The 18,452-nt window shown below is 39.0% G+C and overlaps 1 protein-coding gene across 3 annotated transcripts in view; it reads right to left on the bottom strand.

Moving 5' to 3' along the window:
• PIEZO2 (piezo type mechanosensitive ion channel component 2) overlaps positions 1 to 18,452 on the bottom strand; it is a 298,259-nt gene that overhangs the window by 148,087 nt on the left and 131,720 nt on the right. For all 3 annotated transcript variants that reach the window (XM_048289530.1, XM_048289532.1, XM_048289533.1), the window contains exon 4: positions 7,298 to 7,340. In XM_048289530.1, coding sequence (XP_048145487.1) covers positions 7,298 to 7,340 — 43 coding nt within the window. The remainder of the gene's footprint in view (positions 1 to 7,297; positions 7,341 to 18,452) is intronic.

Here is an 18,452-nt window from a genome sequence, read left to right as displayed (position 1 = left end):
GGAAGCCTGTTCCAGAGTTCGACCATCCTCTGGGTAAAGAAATGCTTCCTAATGTCCAGTCTAAGCCTCCCTTGATGGATGCAGCTTTGAACCATTCCCACACTTTATTCTCAGGCTACTCCAGCATGCCCAATACACAGTATTGTTTGCTAACAGGCAATCACAGAGGGCACACTGGACTGACTACACACAGCAACTTTGGAACCAAAGTCAACACTGGAATAAAATCCAAGAAGTTAAACTGGTTTAAAACTAGGTTTAAATTGTTTCTATTTCACTATTTAATATGGACTAAAAGATTTCAGTTGACACAGTGTTGGTGAAAAAAAATCTAACTTCAGTTTTCTTCATATCTTTTTAAACAATGGTTTTTTTCTTTGCAAATATAATCCAATTTTTATTTTGGTTTTCTCTGTAACTCAGACTTTTATTTCAAAATCTTGCTTTTTTTCAGCGCAGCGAAGAAAACTCAATTTAAGATAGAACCTCAGGCATGCAGAATATATCAAATAAAACTGAAAACACATTTCTTCCCCATTTCCTACACTATAAACAACACAAATACTTCAGCTCGCACATGCACAAATTCCACAGTCCTGGCCACCACGAAGTCACAAAAAAAGAGAAGTAACAAAGAAAGAGACACTTTGAAAATTAAATTAAGGCAACCTCAGCACCTCGTCTTCCCAAGACTCAGCAGCCTGTGCTGCCCTTTGCCTGGAGACAAATGCATCCGTGTGGGAAGCCCTATTCTCTGCCATTCATCGCACCAGGAGAGAAGTGCAGTGTTACAGCTGGAAGGACATGAATAAGCCTTTCTGATGTAGTCCTCTGCTTCCATATCCCTGCCTTTCACTTAGGTTTGGCAGCTTGGGGCTGAGGCTGAGGTAGCCAGAACCATGTTTGGCCCAGATGAGAAAGGTGTGGAGGGCTCAGAGTTGGTGCAGTGCTGTGCTCCCCATGTCTTCCTTCTGCACCACCACTGTTCCTTCAGGGAACACTGAATCAGGGCTCTCTGAACCCTAATTCTACCCCTAAAAGCAGTTTTGGGGCTGAGGATGAGGCCCTCTGTGACATGTTTGGCCAGGCAGAGAAATGATCAACTAGAGATACCACCCAGAAGACAACACTTCTGTTACAAGTAATAAACTGCTCTTTTATTCACAGCCTCCCAAGGGAAGGTCTGGAACTGGTTCTGTCTCTCTGCTCCTTATATTATATTTATCTACCATATTATTCAAAGAGCACATGTAACTGTAAATTCACAAAGAGCACATTCTACAGTAAATTCACTGTAGAATATGCAAAAACTGCAGAATAAATTCACATTCATTAATTCCTACAAAAGTGTGATGGGCATCATATATTAAGACTAGAAAGTAAAAGGAAACCATCGATTAATTTGATTTGTCTGATTTGAAGCAATCCAAGGATGGTATGCTGTGGAAGAGAACCCTGCCAAAGTAAGAGGGCATTCCTGGGCACTGAAAACTAAGCACTTGCTTAAGTGCCTTGTGGCACAGGAGACCAAAATAACTATACAGACTAATATACCTATTTTTTTTCCAAAATGGTGGAAAGATGTGCCTGGCAGGGCTTTCCCACATCCCTTTGATTGCACCACTGCACCCATTTTTCCTTGTCTTCTCAAATTATTCAATATTTGTGAAATGCACTGAAATTGCACTGTTTCCTTTAAAATAACTTCTCAAGGATCAGACCGTGTAGCCTCATGCAGCCCCTGGTTGAGGCAATGCTCCCAAAACTATGTCAATGGGAGCTTTGCCCAAGGAAGGACTATAGGACTGAGCTGTATGTGAAGGAAGGGCTTGAAATTACGGAGCATGGTATCAGGATAAGACTTTATATTTCAAGCATAAGTTTATCCTTTTTACAAAATCACCAAAGAGCGTGGGGAGAAGAGGGGGATGTCACTTTGGAAAACTATATGGTACTTTGATTTCCAAGCCAGAACTGTGCATACTAAATATTTACAGAATCTAGTGATATTCTCTTCTTTCTGTTTATTCCTGTCACCCAGAGAAACTCTGGCCAACTACCAATCAAATATCCAAGCAAGCACGAGGAAAGAGAGAAAACAGCTCGCCAGTAGGCTCGTAATTAGCAACCTGAAACTGGAAGGAGGCACTTGGGAAGATGCATCTGGATTCCAGCGCTCACCGCATGTCACGAGTGGTTTCGGAAATTGAGTTCTCAGTCTCTGCAAGGGGTAGGGAAGATATACACAGTATTTTTGGCTAGACTGAGCAGGGGCATATGTGGAGCAGCTGCAAAAGCAGACATGTGTCTGCTGCCAGAGACCAGTGTAGGAACACAAACGCACCTCTCAGCGATGACAGCTAACTTGCTCCTGGCGTCTCCTGGGTAAGCTGTGTCTCCCTACCTGTGGCAAGCAGGGCTGTTGCATTTACTTTGCTTTAAATAAAAACATTGCAGAGTGTCCTCCTTATCACCCTCTGCTTAGGAGAGTAGTTGAAGGAGATACTGAGGGACACAGAAGGTCTGAAATCTATCTTAATAGGAGACAGTCTTCATATCCAAGGTCTAGCCTTGATATAGAAATCTTCAGGTCCTTTTCCTTTTTCCCTTCTCTGCTCTTACCTACTTCCCCTTTCCTTTTAGTGTGAGAGCTAGGAATCTCCAACTACTACTCTTCCATTCTTATATAGTAAAAGGATTTAAAAAAGCAGAACAAACCCACAACTGAATACACAGTATTCTACTAACAGGAGCAGCTTTCACTGGCAATCACCCTCAGCATTACTTTAGACAATTTGGGATGCTGCTAGTGCACTTTCTACATAGATGTTGCTGCTGTACTAAGTGTGGTGCAGAGAGGTCTCATTAGCATTATGAGGGTGGAAGTCACCTACTTTTGCAAATATATATGTAATTTCTAATTAATAATAAATTTTTGCTTTCCATGAAAATAACAATATTAGAATCAGGTTGAAGCTATCAACCAAACAAAAGCTGTATCTTTGATATGGAAACTTTAATTTTTATAAAGATAATTACATTTTACTATGAAATTGGTGCTCAAAAGTTCCTTTCTCTATGACTGAAGCAACTATTTACTATGAAAAACATACTTATTGAAGGTTGCCAAAAGTGTAATAACCACACATCTGTTATTCTTCAAATATATATTTTCTAAAACATTTGATATTTACTTCACATGTAATAACAGTTATTAAACCTTTCTGAAGTCTGTTTTGTGGAACCATAAAGTAAAGCATTACACGCATAGGAGAAGCACCATGGGAACAAATGCAAAAAGGGAGTAGAAGTGTTGTTAGCAGCTGAGTAACTTACTAGTCACATAACAAAGTACAACTCAGAGAAGCACAGTAAGAGGAGTACTGGAAGTCTGAAAACCCTGCAGGACTATGAGTTTTAAGAGGTCCAACATCATCTATTTCAAGTTTTAAAATTATTAAATCATTTATAGGTCAACAAATATGTAAAAACAGAAGACATTCTTGTAATCATTACTGAATCTACTAGACAAGGACACAAACTTCATTATCTGGTAGCTCAAATTAGAGAAATTTAAGCGTTAAAAAAAGGCCTTCTTTTGGTTGTAATTTTCTGCAGTGTGGCAGCATTTCCCCAGCAGCATTTCCCCAGCATTGGCGGTGGCTCTTTGCAGGCTCTGCACTGCAAGCCTCACCCCAGCCATGAGCTGGAAAGACACTACTGACTGCATTACAGGAGAAGACCAGCTCTCTAACTGAACTGATCCTCTTTCCTTTTGAATTTTAACAGACTTTGTGCATTAAGCTCTCTTTAATAGCCAGGAAACAAGCACAGTCACTGTTAATTGCTCAAAACTATTCCATTTGAGATTTTGAGTGAGCCTCCCAGCAATAGGACACAAGGAAATGGCCTCAAGCTGTGCCAGGGGAGGTTCAAGCTGGACATCAGGAAGAATTTCTTCACTGAAAGGGTGGTTAAGCATTGGGATGGGCTGCCCAGGGAAGGGGTGGAGTCACCATCCCTGGAAGTGTTCAAGAAACGACTGGATGTGGCACACATAGCACTTAACGCCATGACTTAGTTGACAAGGTGGTGTTTGCTTAAAGAATGGACTCTATGATCTTGTAGGTCTTTTCCATCCTTATTGATTACATGATCCAATGATTTCCACTGGGTCCTGAATGTGACTGAAAAAATCTTAAGCCAGAGATGAACAATGCCTTCTAAAACACATTTTTAGTCAAGTCATGTTTGGAACAAAGTCCAAGAGAGCTGACTGCTTTCCAGGCATTTTTATGCATATGTAGGTGCCATTGTAACATGCACCAATAAAGAACAATAATCCTGATCTTAACAGTTGCAAAAAAGTCATCCTATTTAACCATAAATCTATTTGCTTTTGCTTAAGATTTTTTAAAACTCCATAAACATGACAGCTTGCTTGACATTAAAGTAGTGCACATGCTCAGCATTTGAAACCAGGTTTCTTACAGGACAGCACAATACAATACTTTTTCTAAATCTCAAAATTGCTCCTCAGTGTTCTTCAGAAAATACAGTCAGGGAACTGCAGTCTAGATCAAGCTGGACAAAGGTGGTGACTACCATAGTATGCTACAATCAACTTATTTGTAATGTCTCAAAAGACAATAACATAAAGACCTTCATTTATATCTATCAAAACCACATATACTCCTTTTAATTGAAAAGCTCTTAACTCCAGTAATTTCCTGGGTATAAAGCTACTTTACTTGAGCTGCAGCATTTTTAATTTCCCTTGCATTGAAAAGCAGCATTCTCAGCTTACAAGTAATGCTTACATAAAAGCCTCACAGTCAGATCTCTTGGTGCCACAATGTTTTTCAGGATATGAAGACAACAGTAATGTAAACACTCCACTTTTGCAGAATAAACACCATGTAGCCACAAAGCAGTGATGACATCACCTGTAAATTATATGGGATTAATTTTCGGCAATGTAAACTGACTGACTGACTGTATCTCCCGTTCCTAAACCAACTCTAAAACAGTTTGTTGAGAACAATTTATATGGATCTTCCAGTTTTGAAGCAAAGATAATTCCTCCTTAGGGCATTACCTCGTGTCTCTCCTTTGATGTATCTAAAAATCTTGCTTCCTCCCTCCTGAATGAGAATGTCCTTGCTCAAACAACACATTTAAATGCTATTGATATTTCACACCTGACTCAGGTGTGCCTAAGTAAAAAGCTTGCAGAGAATAGAATTTTAAATAGCCAGACATGCTGCTGCTTCTTTCCCTAGAGTTTACGCAAGAACAGCTGTATTGGATCAGAGCTAAAATAGATGTAGCCCACTAACCTGTCTCTATTGGTGGCCGAATAGGGATTCCTACTGAAGAGAATAAGATTAGGGAAAGGATGTAGTGATACATCCCCAGAATAATCTCTTAGTTTTGAGAGATCTGCAGACCTGGGATTTCTGCTTCTGTGACTGAAAGTTAAGTGGGGTTCCAGCATCCAGGTATTACATCTAGCAATGTGTTTTCTTTGGAAACTATTCTTTAAGATAAAAAAATACTGATTTAAACCAGTAACGGACAATATTATATTAAGCAAATATTGCTATAAAAGAGTTAACACTGAACTTTACATATATGTTACTCATTAATCTTTTAGTCAACCAACTTCAGAAGTTGTGGATACCCCACACCTTGTGTTATAGACCAGGCTGGATGGGGCTCTGAACAACTCATGGCAGGGGGGTAGGAATTAGGTGATCTTTAAGGTACCTTCCAACCAGAGCCATTCTATGATTCTACAATATAGTCCTGTCTTAAAAAATCTTGTGTTAAAAATACAGTTAAGATAATGAATATTACTATTTTTAAAACCCCAAATCTTAATTGCTCTATCTGTGTAAAAGACTTCATCTTCCTTTTTTTCTCCTTGCTGGTTCTCTGAAAAAGTTGGTGAGAACATATTTGATTCTATGACTATGGCAGGCAAAGTACATTCAAATCTTCACCTCAGCTGTGCTAACTAATGTGCTGCTTCAAATAAAGTTACCCCAGGGTGACAATCAATCTCTCAAGGTGCAGAAGTGCCATTTGAAAGCCTTTCTGCTTTTCAACCTAGAGTGGCAATAATGGGATCTGCACAGAAATTCCTTTTACATATTTTCTTCCTCTCAGGAAGTCTTCCCAGCTGTAATTCAGTCTATCAACAATTCTCCATCTTTCATGTGGTACATACACTGCATATACACAGCTAGCATGGATTCTCCTTGTTTTGAAACATCTCACAAGTTGGAAATTGCCACACTGAGTTCTAATGAACTCAGCTAAAAAGACATTGATCCTTTTCCATTCTCACTTTCAAAACACAGAGTATCAATTAATTCTAGAACTCCTCAAAACTTCTTTATTCTTTTCATTCTGATGGAGACAAGCAGCACCAACAGGTGCTAATTCATAATTTGGGTGATGAAAGAATTAACAGTTTACTGTAGTGCCCTGCAGACACCTGTGGTATCACGCTGAATGAAATACTTATCAGGAACCAAACTGGATGTAACTTGGGAAAAAAAACCCAACCTGTTAAAAAAAAAAAACCTTTGAGGACATCAAACTTAGCAACTGAGAGTGTGTAATTTTCAATAATATCAAAAACTCCAAGCAGAGAGCAGATTCTTCAACTTACCATTTGTAGAAGAATAAAGATGACACTAAGCATCTGAATCCTTCTTTATTTTACATCACTCTTTACTGGATTTGGCCTAGTTTAATTTACAAGACAGACATGTTTCTGGTATGATGACCTTGTGGCTAAGTTTGTCTGCAAGAATTTCTTTCACTTGAGGAATGCTGCATATTGAATTTTCCTCTGATGCTGAATAGCTCTCTGCCAGCTTTGCTCCTCTTTCAACTTCATTTACTTTTGTCAACTCATATGTCAGAGATTAGAAGTTTCATGGAAAAAATAACATGATGAGAGCAGTATTTTCATTCATAAGTAAGACTTCTAGCCAAAAGGTGTGTCCCTTTCTTTAATACTAGCATGCTGTATAGTCACCAGAAAACAACATTATGAGCCAAGTTCATATGATGAATAAATGGCTTTAGATCGACTGGGGAAAGAGAAGAGGACACAAAACAGAAAAGCTGAACGCATTTGTGCATGACACTGCATGACTCCCACTCTAAATTTGAGGTCATTGATACATTCAACCAACTAAAATAAATAACTGTGCAAGTTTGGCTGTGCAGTTTTTCTTCCTTACCTTTTGTGCACTGGTAAGGAAATAAATTTATGGCTTACCTTTCAAAACCAATCTGCCGTAATGTCTTCTCCCATGTTGAACCTGTACAAAGAGGAGAAAAAACAAACACCCTCAGTAAAGAACCTTTTTTGTACAAACACTCTTTTCCTTTCCTTGTGCAGCTGGGATCTGTATATTAAGGAGATTTTTCCACCCCTAGAGAAGTTTTCCCCAGAGTGGAGAGCTGTTGAGAGAGGCTACCACCAGGTGACATAACAGTGAGAGGGGTATCAGCCTATACAACTCCTTTACACTGCAGAGCAGCTACAGTTCACTGCAATTCCAAGGGTGGTCTCCTCTGCTAGAGCAATGTGATCTGGAAGCGCTGAGCTGGCATCTCACATCACGCACTCTTCACATTTCAGCTTTTCACTTTACTGTAGTGTTCGCCTGATTCTTGCTGAAAGCTTTACAGCTCCTTCTGAAATCCAGCCCTTTTATTTTTGAGCAAAAGCATGAACATGTATTGCGTCTTTATTGTTTAACCCTTCATATTCACACAAACAGCTGCAAAGGACTCTTTCTCAAAATCATCAAGGACTCAGCCCCACAAACTACTCAAATGTGCAGACTCATCCAAAGAATTGTCCTCAGTATTTCTGATTTCCTTAATACAAATTTTACCTAGATTTTCTCCAAAATAACCCCCACACACAGACTGCAAGCTTTAGGTGATCAGTTTTCAGCTCTTGGTAGTTTTTTTGCTTTTTACCAGTCTCCTTTTTTTCCTACTATTATGAGGTCATTATATACAGGCTACTAAGAGCACAAATATCTCAAGTCATGCAGGTCTGCTAGGCAAATATGTAGGAGGACATGAAGCTGCATCATAGTTTGCTCTGTCTTTTTACACTCCTGTGGGAAATGCAACAGGACTGCATGCCATGTAAGCAACTACAATTCTTTTTGAATGATTCATCTGAATCACTCATTGAATTCTCAAAATCAGAGAAGTGACAATAATTCCAGTTGCTGATGCATTCTATCGCCTAAAGGCAAATACAAATTAGGCACAAAAAGTTTCTCTGTAAGTGACATTAAGCAACACTTTTAATTGCCCCCCATTCAGTGCAAAGCAGGCACAAATTTCAGGCCCATATCCAGCAAAACACACAGCAGTAAGAGACTTCAAAAGTGAGGTGGAGAAAGCTTTACCTTCACTAAATGGGAAAAAAAAGAAGTAAAATTTTGTTCTGGAATAACTGCGTAGTGTCGATTGTTTGATCAGTACCAAGAGCTTCTACTGTGGCACCTGAATTTGCCTGAGGTGGGGCAAGACCTCTGCCTGCAGAACTACATAAGACAATGCCTCTCATCACACTGAGTTAATATTTTATTAAAAGAAGTCCTTTAAAGACACCTCTAAAGCAGGAGAACAAATACTCTCACACATTTATTTCAAATAAACGTGAAAAACAAAAATAATATCTTGCACAATGAAGCATGAATGAGTGAGATAAATAAAGACCTGCTCCATTAAGGTATTCTGTTATAAGTTATTCCCCAAAACCATCAACTTCTGCTCATCTCTGGACCATAACTGGTTTCACACAGCATCTATGAATCAAGTAATTGTTAAAAAGATGACTGTGCCACTCCACAGGTAAGTGCAGAGCAGACACAAGCAATTATCCATATATTTTATGTAATCCTGCTGGCTGGAAGAGTAGCCAATGTTTTTTGAACTCTGAAGATTTGAAGAGTGTTGAAGAAAAGAAATCTCAACAGCACTTCCTAAAGCAAAGACCAGTACTGGCATCTTTAGTCAGAGTTTCTATGCCTTCCACTATTATGTATAATTGTGTATGAATTTTTCACCCCATAGCTGGCTACACTTCATTTATATTATATAGAGAGAGTCCTACTGAAGAGAGAGGCAGGGAGAGAAAGAGAGAGAAAGGAAAAAAGCTACAGAGAAAAGGGAATTTGGTCTCCATAGGTTTGAAATAATCTTTTGGCTGCAGCTGGCCACCAGAATATTCTTGGAAATGCATCTGTCTCCTCTGAAGCAAAGCCTGCCAAGAACACAACTAGCATTTCATATTAAAAAAATATATCTTTTTATATGGAGTCTTATTTTAAAATGTTTATGATCTAAACATTCTGTTTTAAGACTCGCCAATTCCATTCACAATAGTATCAACTTCTACACCACACTAAGAGCCAAAAGTAAATACCCTGAGGTAACAGCAGCACTAAAAAGAATAGTGCTATTAAAAGTCTAGAAAAACTATTATTTGATTTAAACCTTACCCGTTGCTTCCAAAACATAAAACAGGATTTAAGTCACGTAATTCTCATTAAAATCAGAAAAGGAGTTAATCCAGAATTAAAGACTTGATCCTGCTCCAAAGGAAATCAATAGGAATTTGTCTATTCAATTGAGTCTTTCTCTCTGCTGGGACTGTGGAAAATATTCACCTGTTGGCTTTCAGAATCAATCAGCTACTACAGTGGATTCACTAAGTTAAGGTGGCTTCCCTTGGCTTTCTTCTTTTTTACTACCACAACAAAAATACCATAACTGTTTATAAGAACGCCTTAATCTGGTACCCATGTAATTAAGCTTTTTCCCCCAAAATATTTGCTCCAGAGTGCCTGACCATTCTCGTTTATTCCAAAGATTCTGTTTCACATTAACAGCTCTAGCTTTAAAATTCTTCAAAGAGATGAAGCATAATGCGCTTCCAGAATTTCTGCTCACTTTTAATAGGAACAATGGTAACATGCATACCATGCTCACATATGCACTCAGTGAAATCCTAGCATAAGAATGAGAGGATAAGAATATGAGATTTAGCAAGATAAAATCAAAAATATCTTCATTAAGCGAAATGTTGCCTTCTTTGATAGGTAGGCTTTCATTCACATGGCACTTGCCATATTTAGTTTGGTTTGGTTACAACTCTCTGATTACTATGAATGAGAGGGCTCACAGACCCCTGCCAGGTTGTTCACCTTTACAGAACATGAAGTTGCCTCGCTGCTGAAGTACACTGGTGGGCAGTGTATATACACAATATATTCATAGGATCACAGAATCATGGAATACCAGGTCAGAAAAAACCTCAAGGATCATCTGGTCCAATCTTTTTTGGACAAAAGCACTGGCTAGACAAGATGCCCCAGCACCCTGTCTAGCTGGATGTTAAAACCAGTGTTGGGGAAGAATACTGGGTAAGTGATTTTCATGCTTTCATGGAGGTTGCACAACTATTCACCTTGAGCCATTTCATACCCTCCCTTCCACTACTGCAGAGATCTGTAGCTGTTGAGGGAGAAGTCTGGCACGCATTGTAAATGAAACTCATGCCTCCTATGCCATTCCCATGCACATATGCATCCAAGTCCCTGCAGATCCTGTGGTCCCAATGACTGTGTGCAGTGATTACCCACAGCCTCCTGCCTTCTCATTTCTCCAGAGTTAGTGGCTACTTTAAGAGCTACATGCCTGTGTCTGACTCTGCTCTTGAGGCTTTCTAACAGTAAGAATAATAATTCTTGCATTCTTTTCTCACTGTGATCTGACATAAGGACCAGAGGGGAAAAATACGGCTTAACTAAACCAAAAGACATTGTTTGACATTTTCCAGTAATCATTAAGTGAGCCTGTCAGAATTCAAGTATACAATTGAAATTATATTAAGATCTCCAAAGATTGGGATAGGAAAAAAATATCTGTTAATTCCATCAAACCAAATTTAGAAAGTTTGATTTTAGAGCCTGTCACTGGGGTATCACAGAGAGTCATCCAGACTCTCTGAAGGAATGAGCAAGGTACCAGACATTCCCCAGTCACACTTAGTTCATGAGTAACATGCAGGTGGGATATACATACACAAACCTGTTATGATACTTCAGAAACAGGCAGATATTCTGGAATAGTACCTTCAGTGATCTTTATCCTAACATTTTGAAGGAAAAGAATTTCTGAAGAACAGCTGAATTTGTAATGATCAGAATATTCCTATCAATTTCAAAACTTTAATCTTAAGCTTGTGACACTTACTAGTATTCTCCAAACCACAAAAAAAAGGGGGGGGGAGAAAAATCCTTTCATATATTCAAGAGATACAAAACAGAGATACAGAATACTCCAGAAATTGAAAGAAATGCTTTGCTAAACCTTCCCATTGCAGGTGCCACTTCTCTCAACTCTGCTTCTCAAACAACAGAGAACAGGGCAGAAGTTTGCAGAGTCCAGCCCAGCCAGAGTAGTTGGGGACCTGAGTTTCTTGAATGCACACCTGAAAGTTCTCAACAAAGTGGATGAACATACTGGCTTGTCCTGCTACAGTTTGGGTCTTTTTGGAAGAGACACACAAACTCTATAAACCATTTGGGGGTTTGCAGTCTATTTTCAATGGAGTGGGAAACATTGCTCTGCTGCATATTCTCCTTCACCTTACTGACAAGTAACTAACAAGTATTTACAAACAAGACAAAATGTACACAACTGATAAAAACTGCCAAATTTGGAATATATTTGTTTCAGCAGCTTCATATATTATAACAGTCTTTGCAGTTGCTTGTTCCTAGTAGCAAGCTTCTATCTTCTTCCAAACAAAAAACACCTATGGGTTTTTTCAGAAATTCTACCTTTTTTGTTGTTTAATAAATACAAAATCACAGGTTTTATGAAACCAAAGAGTAGTTTTGACTAGAGAAAAGTAAGTGGCAAAGGAAAGAACTTTTTCTTATTTGCAGCACAGTACCATAGAGGTACTGTTAACATTTACTTACCTGCACATTGGCTATCCAATAGTTAGTTTCATGCAACATGACTCTTACAGAAACAATCATTTCTCTCAGGTGAAGGGCATCAGACAGTGCTACCTTGGCATTTAGCATCCATCTGTCTATTTTGAGAAATAAATCTCTCTTACACTTCCTCTTCCCTTGATTCAAATTACTTAGCCTGCATCCTGCACTCATCCCTTTGTAATTTTATCATCAGTCTATCATCCGAGATAATGACAACACTTTCATTTAGCATGAGATCTCCTAGTATGGCATATTACTAATGTGCTGTGTTCATGCTGATGTTTTAATTCAACACTGGAGAGTATTTCTGGGGCAAATCTCTTACTATGCTTTGGTTTGCACAACAGAGTGATCTTGGAGTGCACAAACTGAATTCCTTTCACTTGAAACTAAAGCGCAGCCCAGGGACACAACTGCTGTGTTTCAGCCACCAGTGCTCATTCTGTCTGCGTGTCCAGAGCAGAGCTAATCCACACTCAAAACATATCAAAACATGGCAGCCAAGGACACTGCACCAAATGCTTCACCCCTATCTCACCATGCTGCTTGCTGAGACATGCAGCTCACTCCACCACTCCCTGTGCCCGTCCTGGAGTGTTCCCAGAAAAGCTTCCCAGTTACAGTCACCCTGAGGGATGAAGGGGCAGGTCAGGGTGCTCATCCTTAAGATGTTTTTCTGGGCTGTATCCCATCCACTACAGTGAGCAGGAGCCTTTCTACTGCTCTGATGTACAGAGTAGCACTGGATGCTCAGCACTGTCACACTCCCTATAAAACCCCAGGGAGACAAATGTGTAAGGCACGACAGCAGGTTACTTCATTTTTAAAGCAATGCCTCAAGGAGAAGGAATAAGGGAAAATCTTGGCTGTTATGGTTTGCTGTGCATACTGAAGAGACTAAAACCACCAGTAAAATAGAAGCTTAGGCCCAGTGGTCCAGGATTCTGTCTAAATGAAGAAAGTGATTGCTGACTACATACCAAGAAAGAGTCCTATCAAGAAGAAAGATCAGATGTTGCAAGTCTTTACTTGCCTTCCACTCATACCAGCTTTCAACAGATTTTTTACTGAGTAAAGAGCACAAATCTGATCCCTCCACAATAATGTCATGGGAAAGATTTACTGTGTATTTTCTCCTCTGAGGAAAATAATAAATTACTATCGTGAGATACAAAATTTGCTTTCCAATAAAAAAGAAATCTTGACTCATTCCATGTTAACTGGAAAAATAATCATCATCAAAAATGCTAGTTCTTCTCTAAGGAGATGTTAATGAGTGGGAACTTTTACTAATAAAGTGAGCAGAGGAGGAATATAGAACAAAGTGCAATAGCACTGACACCAGGTTTCTGTGTGCGCACACATATGCATATTGCTTTAAGGTGAGCACTAAGAAGACAATGGCTATGGTAAAGTGATTAGTAGCTGTATGTGAACAGTCACCTCTTCCAACCTGTGGCTTCCCTGGGAATTCTGGGGGTCCAGACGTGTCAGCAGAGCTCTCACAGAGAAGTGGGGACCCTAAAAGCAGCTGCTTCACAGGCCTAATCTCTATATATATTTTTTTTTTTAATCCTGATTAGCACTTAGAACTGCGGCGCTGGGGGAGCCTTTTTTTTTTAAATTGACCATTTAACTTAAGATAGGCAACACCATGTGAAACACCCCTTAGTGCACCTGGGATATAATTGATCCAGCATCTTGCTGGAGGCAGGGGCAGATCCCAGCTCACTTTGCATGATGGTAAAACCAGTGTCTCTGAGCCTGATGCAAAGTGTATAGAAATAACTGGAAAGACTTGCATTGAGTTAATGGGCTTTGATAGTTTGCTGAAATGAATAGCAATGAGGAACAGTAAAAAAAAAAATCGTTTTTTAAACGTGACGATGACCTACTAATTAAACATCAAGTTAAAAGATGTGTGGAAAAAATAATGACTTGGAGAAAGAAAATGTGGGAAAGTACTTTCTGCATTTGTTCTTCCATGACAGATTTGTTTAAAATGATACACAGGTAATAAAACAAATTTAAATTTGCTGAATTGCTTCACACTTTTTTTTTAATCAGCTTTTCCATAAGGATGACAGGTTCCATAATTTTCGTACGAATCATGACTTCTTTTATCTGCTTAGACATAGTATATCAGAAACACAGGCAATCTTCCCCTGCAATACACAGAAGGTTAAAACCACTCTTATTTTAACCTCATTTAATTTCAAATTTATTTTCTCAATGAGGCAGCAAAGCAGCAAAACCCAAAGCACTAGAATATCCTTGGGGAATGTATTCCAGATGAAAGCCGAGACAGCCAGCTAATGGAAAGGGCTTTTTTCGTTTTGTTTAATGTTTTATTTATCTATTTGTTTGCTGTAATGGTCGGTTAGTGGGTTTTAACCCAAGTTTCCAAGGATACTTCAGATTTGAATTCATTTTGCCATCTTTTATTTCTGTTTCTGAAATAGAACTGCCTCCCTTTCCCCATCACCGTAGACCACTTCAAAAATGGATGAGGAAAAGGAAACACTGTGCAGAGCAGAGCACTGCATGTTACCAGCACAGAATCCCACTAAGGGAATAAAGGGTAACAAATCAGATGGTCCTTAGATATGGTCAATCTCTTACTCTTTTCTACAGCAGAAAACAGTGTCAGGGCTCGGGGGAGTAGCCTTGAAGGAAGGCTACTTTTCCTGCTGTTGCCATGGGGGATGTCAGATATCTTAAGTCAGATCGTCACAGAGTTTAAGACGATCAAAGTTCACTCCAGACCTTCTGAAAAGGACAAATAATAATTTAATGACTCCTTTTTCAAATATGGAAGACTGGTTTTGCTTTCGTTTTCAAAGTAAAAGAAAACTTGTGTTAAGTTTTACTTTTCATAAGCCTGAAGGAAATAAGATTTTTCTTCATTTTTATTGGCAGAAAAATTCTCTCGTCTCCTATCCCAAGCAACACTGCTCTGTCTGCTAAAAAGTATCTTAGAGGCAAGGTCTTAACTGTGTAAGTGTAAGTGACGGGCATCCCTCCAACTTCTAGAGCTACACTCTGCTTACTTTTATTGTAGCATAATATACTGTTATAAATAATAATGTCGACCTAGTTTCCTGCAGCGTTGAACGTGCACAGCGTACCAGCACAAGGAATTTGCTTTTCATTGTCTCATTTTCTCTTTCTTTCTCATCTGAAGGAGGGGAGGTGGGCAAATGTTTCTTCACAGATTTTTCAGCATAGACACATGGGAAGGGGGAAATAAACAATGAGTGTGTCTGTAGTAGCACATCCATATACAATAAATTATGGAAGAGATAAATAAGAACAGAAAACTAAGAAATCTTGCACAGAAACAGGAGGGACATTACGACAAAAAGCCCCAGCATTCCAGTAGTGGCATCTTTGACTCCACTAACATACTCCAAACCACGTAAACCATGCTTTTTCTCTGAAATCGCTTTCTGGTTTTTTTAACTTTTTTTTTCTGAAGTTACTAAGGAACCCTTTAATTCACATTATTACCCTCAGAGATTAAGGAAATTTTTGCATATTATGATGGAGACAGCAATTTGTTGTTGTTAGGCATAAGGTCCTGCCCACATGCACAGCTTTCAGAAAAAAACCAAAACTAAACAAAACCCACCCAAAAATTTGTTTCAGTGACTTAGATGATGCAAAGATCTGAAGTGGTGTGTGAAGGATGATGCCCAGAATAAACTTCAGAAAAGAAGCTTGAGATGTGTACCAGCTTAGCACACCACCTTCCACAGAAGCGGAAAGCAGCACGTTCAAACCCTCCTTCTGCCTGCATGCCATTAAGAGAAGGCAGCAGTGACTGCATCAGGCAGCAACACGATCGGGGCATAAAAGCTGGCTCACTCCCAGAAATCCCTTCAGAGAATAAATGTGGATGCAGAAGGATGTGCTCCTCTGGGCTGTAGTGTGAAGCAGGCACACAGACTCAAAACAACCAGGATAGGGCAACGATAGCAACAGATGTTATTTTTCCTCCCTAGAAAATACGAAGATGCCTTATCTAGTTCAGCTGACAAGTATAAACATGTAGGCACTGAACAAAGGGTTTCTTCTGGTTTAATTTTCTTTCTCTTTGCAGAGCTTACAATTCTGCAATTTCACTCAAATTTTCACAAAGCTCTTCTGCTTTCCAGCTCCCATTCCTCTCATTCAAGAGACAGATGACTGTGTAGCTGTAAGGCTGCTCAGGGAAAGCAAAACTGGCAAAGGAACCGGGGAAAACAGAAGGCAATGAGGTGCCAGTCACAGACTGAGCCCAATTCTTTGCTTCTAGACATGGGTGTTTATAAAACACTGCTGCCACTCACTGGGAGAGGAGCCCATACAGACAAAGGGGTGGTGAGGAGGAGTTTGTGCAACTCAAACTGGTGAGACACACCAACAGTACAGAGACCCCCCCCCCAATCACCCACACCTCTTCTTTCCAGCTCACAAGCACACAACTTTCAGCACACCCTGCCAAGCCAGGAGAGACGACAGTAATGCGCTTTGCCACCTGCAATCTGCTCCCCTGCACGCCTGGAACATCTGCTGGATTTCACTACTGCTGCCTGGGAACAAGAGCCACAGGTAAGTATTACTGATCTGTGCTTTGCTCATGACCTGTGGAACAGCAACAGTGAAGACACTAGAACTACCCAGACAGGTTTCATAGGGATCCAGAGATATGTAATTGTTTTTAGTGTCATCTACAACAGACTGCAGGATTACATTCAGTGTACTAGGAGATCATTTCCCAACACTTAATTAGTATGCCACAAATAGCATGAGCACTATCAACAAATTAAAGAAATCACTGGGTTGCCTAATAATTTCCATTTTTAAAAGCACTCCATGCTTTTTATCTGTGTGCTTTAAACAGTTTACAAATAGCTTGCTCTTTCTACAGTTACAGGCTTAATTAGGAGTATTAGGAGTAATTTCTCCCCACTTAGTTTGCTTGGCTAAGTCTAAGCCAAAAAAAATCAATAAAAGCACTGAAACTTTTGCCTTTCTCACATGCTATTAGATGATAAGAGTATTTTCACACTTACTTCAAGTGTGGTTATTTTGTCCTCCCTGGAATGTGTTTTATTTGAGTGCTTCATTAGGGTATTAAGAGAGTCATAGCTTTGGAGTAAATACTGAAGAGGATGATGAGCAGTAATAATTTTCTACTCAGCAGGGATTTTCATTTTACAGAAATCGTGGGCTGTTTAGACGTGTGACTCTCAAATGCATTCTTAAATCATGTGTTTTATTTATTCACGTGCTGCTTCATTAAAAGTGATATTACATCAGGCCCAATAGAAAAAGGACAAACACTTTATTGTTTGCTTCTTTTCAAAGATACACAGCCAACAGCAACACTTCAAAGCTACCACCAGTTGGCAAGTTCTTCCAATCCAAGCAGGTCCGAAGAACTGGAAGGTCCACAGTGGGATTAGTGTATCAAGTGATGGAACACAGGTGCAGTATTAGAGAATAAGCAGTTTATAAAGCATCTCCAGGCTGTATTAAAAAACTTATTGGAAACATTCTTGTTCTGCTCAAAATAATATACAACACACTACAGTTCAAGAGAATTTGTCTAAAGGATATTGGCCCACTTCCTAAAACTGTCTCACCCCAAACTTTTCTCTTCATCAATTTTAGAAAACTAATACCCTGAATATACAAATCTGGGCATCTTGGCAACATTTTCCACAAAGCATAAAGGCTATTAAAATTTCTTGTATTTCCCAGCTGAAGTGCATTGAGTATTTTCCATGTGGTTGCAAATGGGAGCTATTCACAGCAGTGGGGGACACTGAACCTGTTACATTCTGAAATAAAAGCAAAGACACAAAGGAGAGAAAAAATATATATTCGATAGGAAAATGGGCTGAGAAGTATAAAAGAGAGAGATTTCTAACAAAGAACAAGTCATACATAAAAACATGGACTTCTATTGGAAAGAGATGTGAATGTAAACATTTGCATTAAATCTAAACTTAATTTAGATCTAAATTAATCTGAATTTCAGTCATTCACGTTTTGTCTGGAGTGCTTTCTTTAAAGTCACTTTGCATGAGAAAAAAAAAATTCACAGTCTAAAACCTACATATCACCCTTTCTAACTACTTGTCTGGAAAGGAAATTCAGTGGTGGAAATAATAATAATAATAATAATAATAATAATAATAATAATAAAAATAAAATTCCATATCAACACTTTGGTACATTTGTTTTGTACAACCAGTGAATGTAAAGTAGTAAGACTTCAACAGAAGTCTCAGTAATATTTCATCCAGCTTTAAAATTATATTTTCAGGGTGGATTCCCTCAAGTTTTTACACTTTTGACATCATCACCATATCTGCATAGGAGAGAAGGACAAAATGATGC

This window comes from Corvus hawaiiensis, chromosome 30 (assembly GCF_020740725.1).
Source record: "Corvus hawaiiensis isolate bCorHaw1 chromosome 30, bCorHaw1.pri.cur, whole genome shotgun sequence".
Classification (NCBI taxonomy): domain Eukaryota; kingdom Metazoa; phylum Chordata; class Aves; order Passeriformes; family Corvidae; genus Corvus; species Corvus hawaiiensis.
The sequence above is the reverse complement of the archived record's forward strand: the minus strand, read 5'-3'. Positions and strand labels throughout refer to the sequence as shown.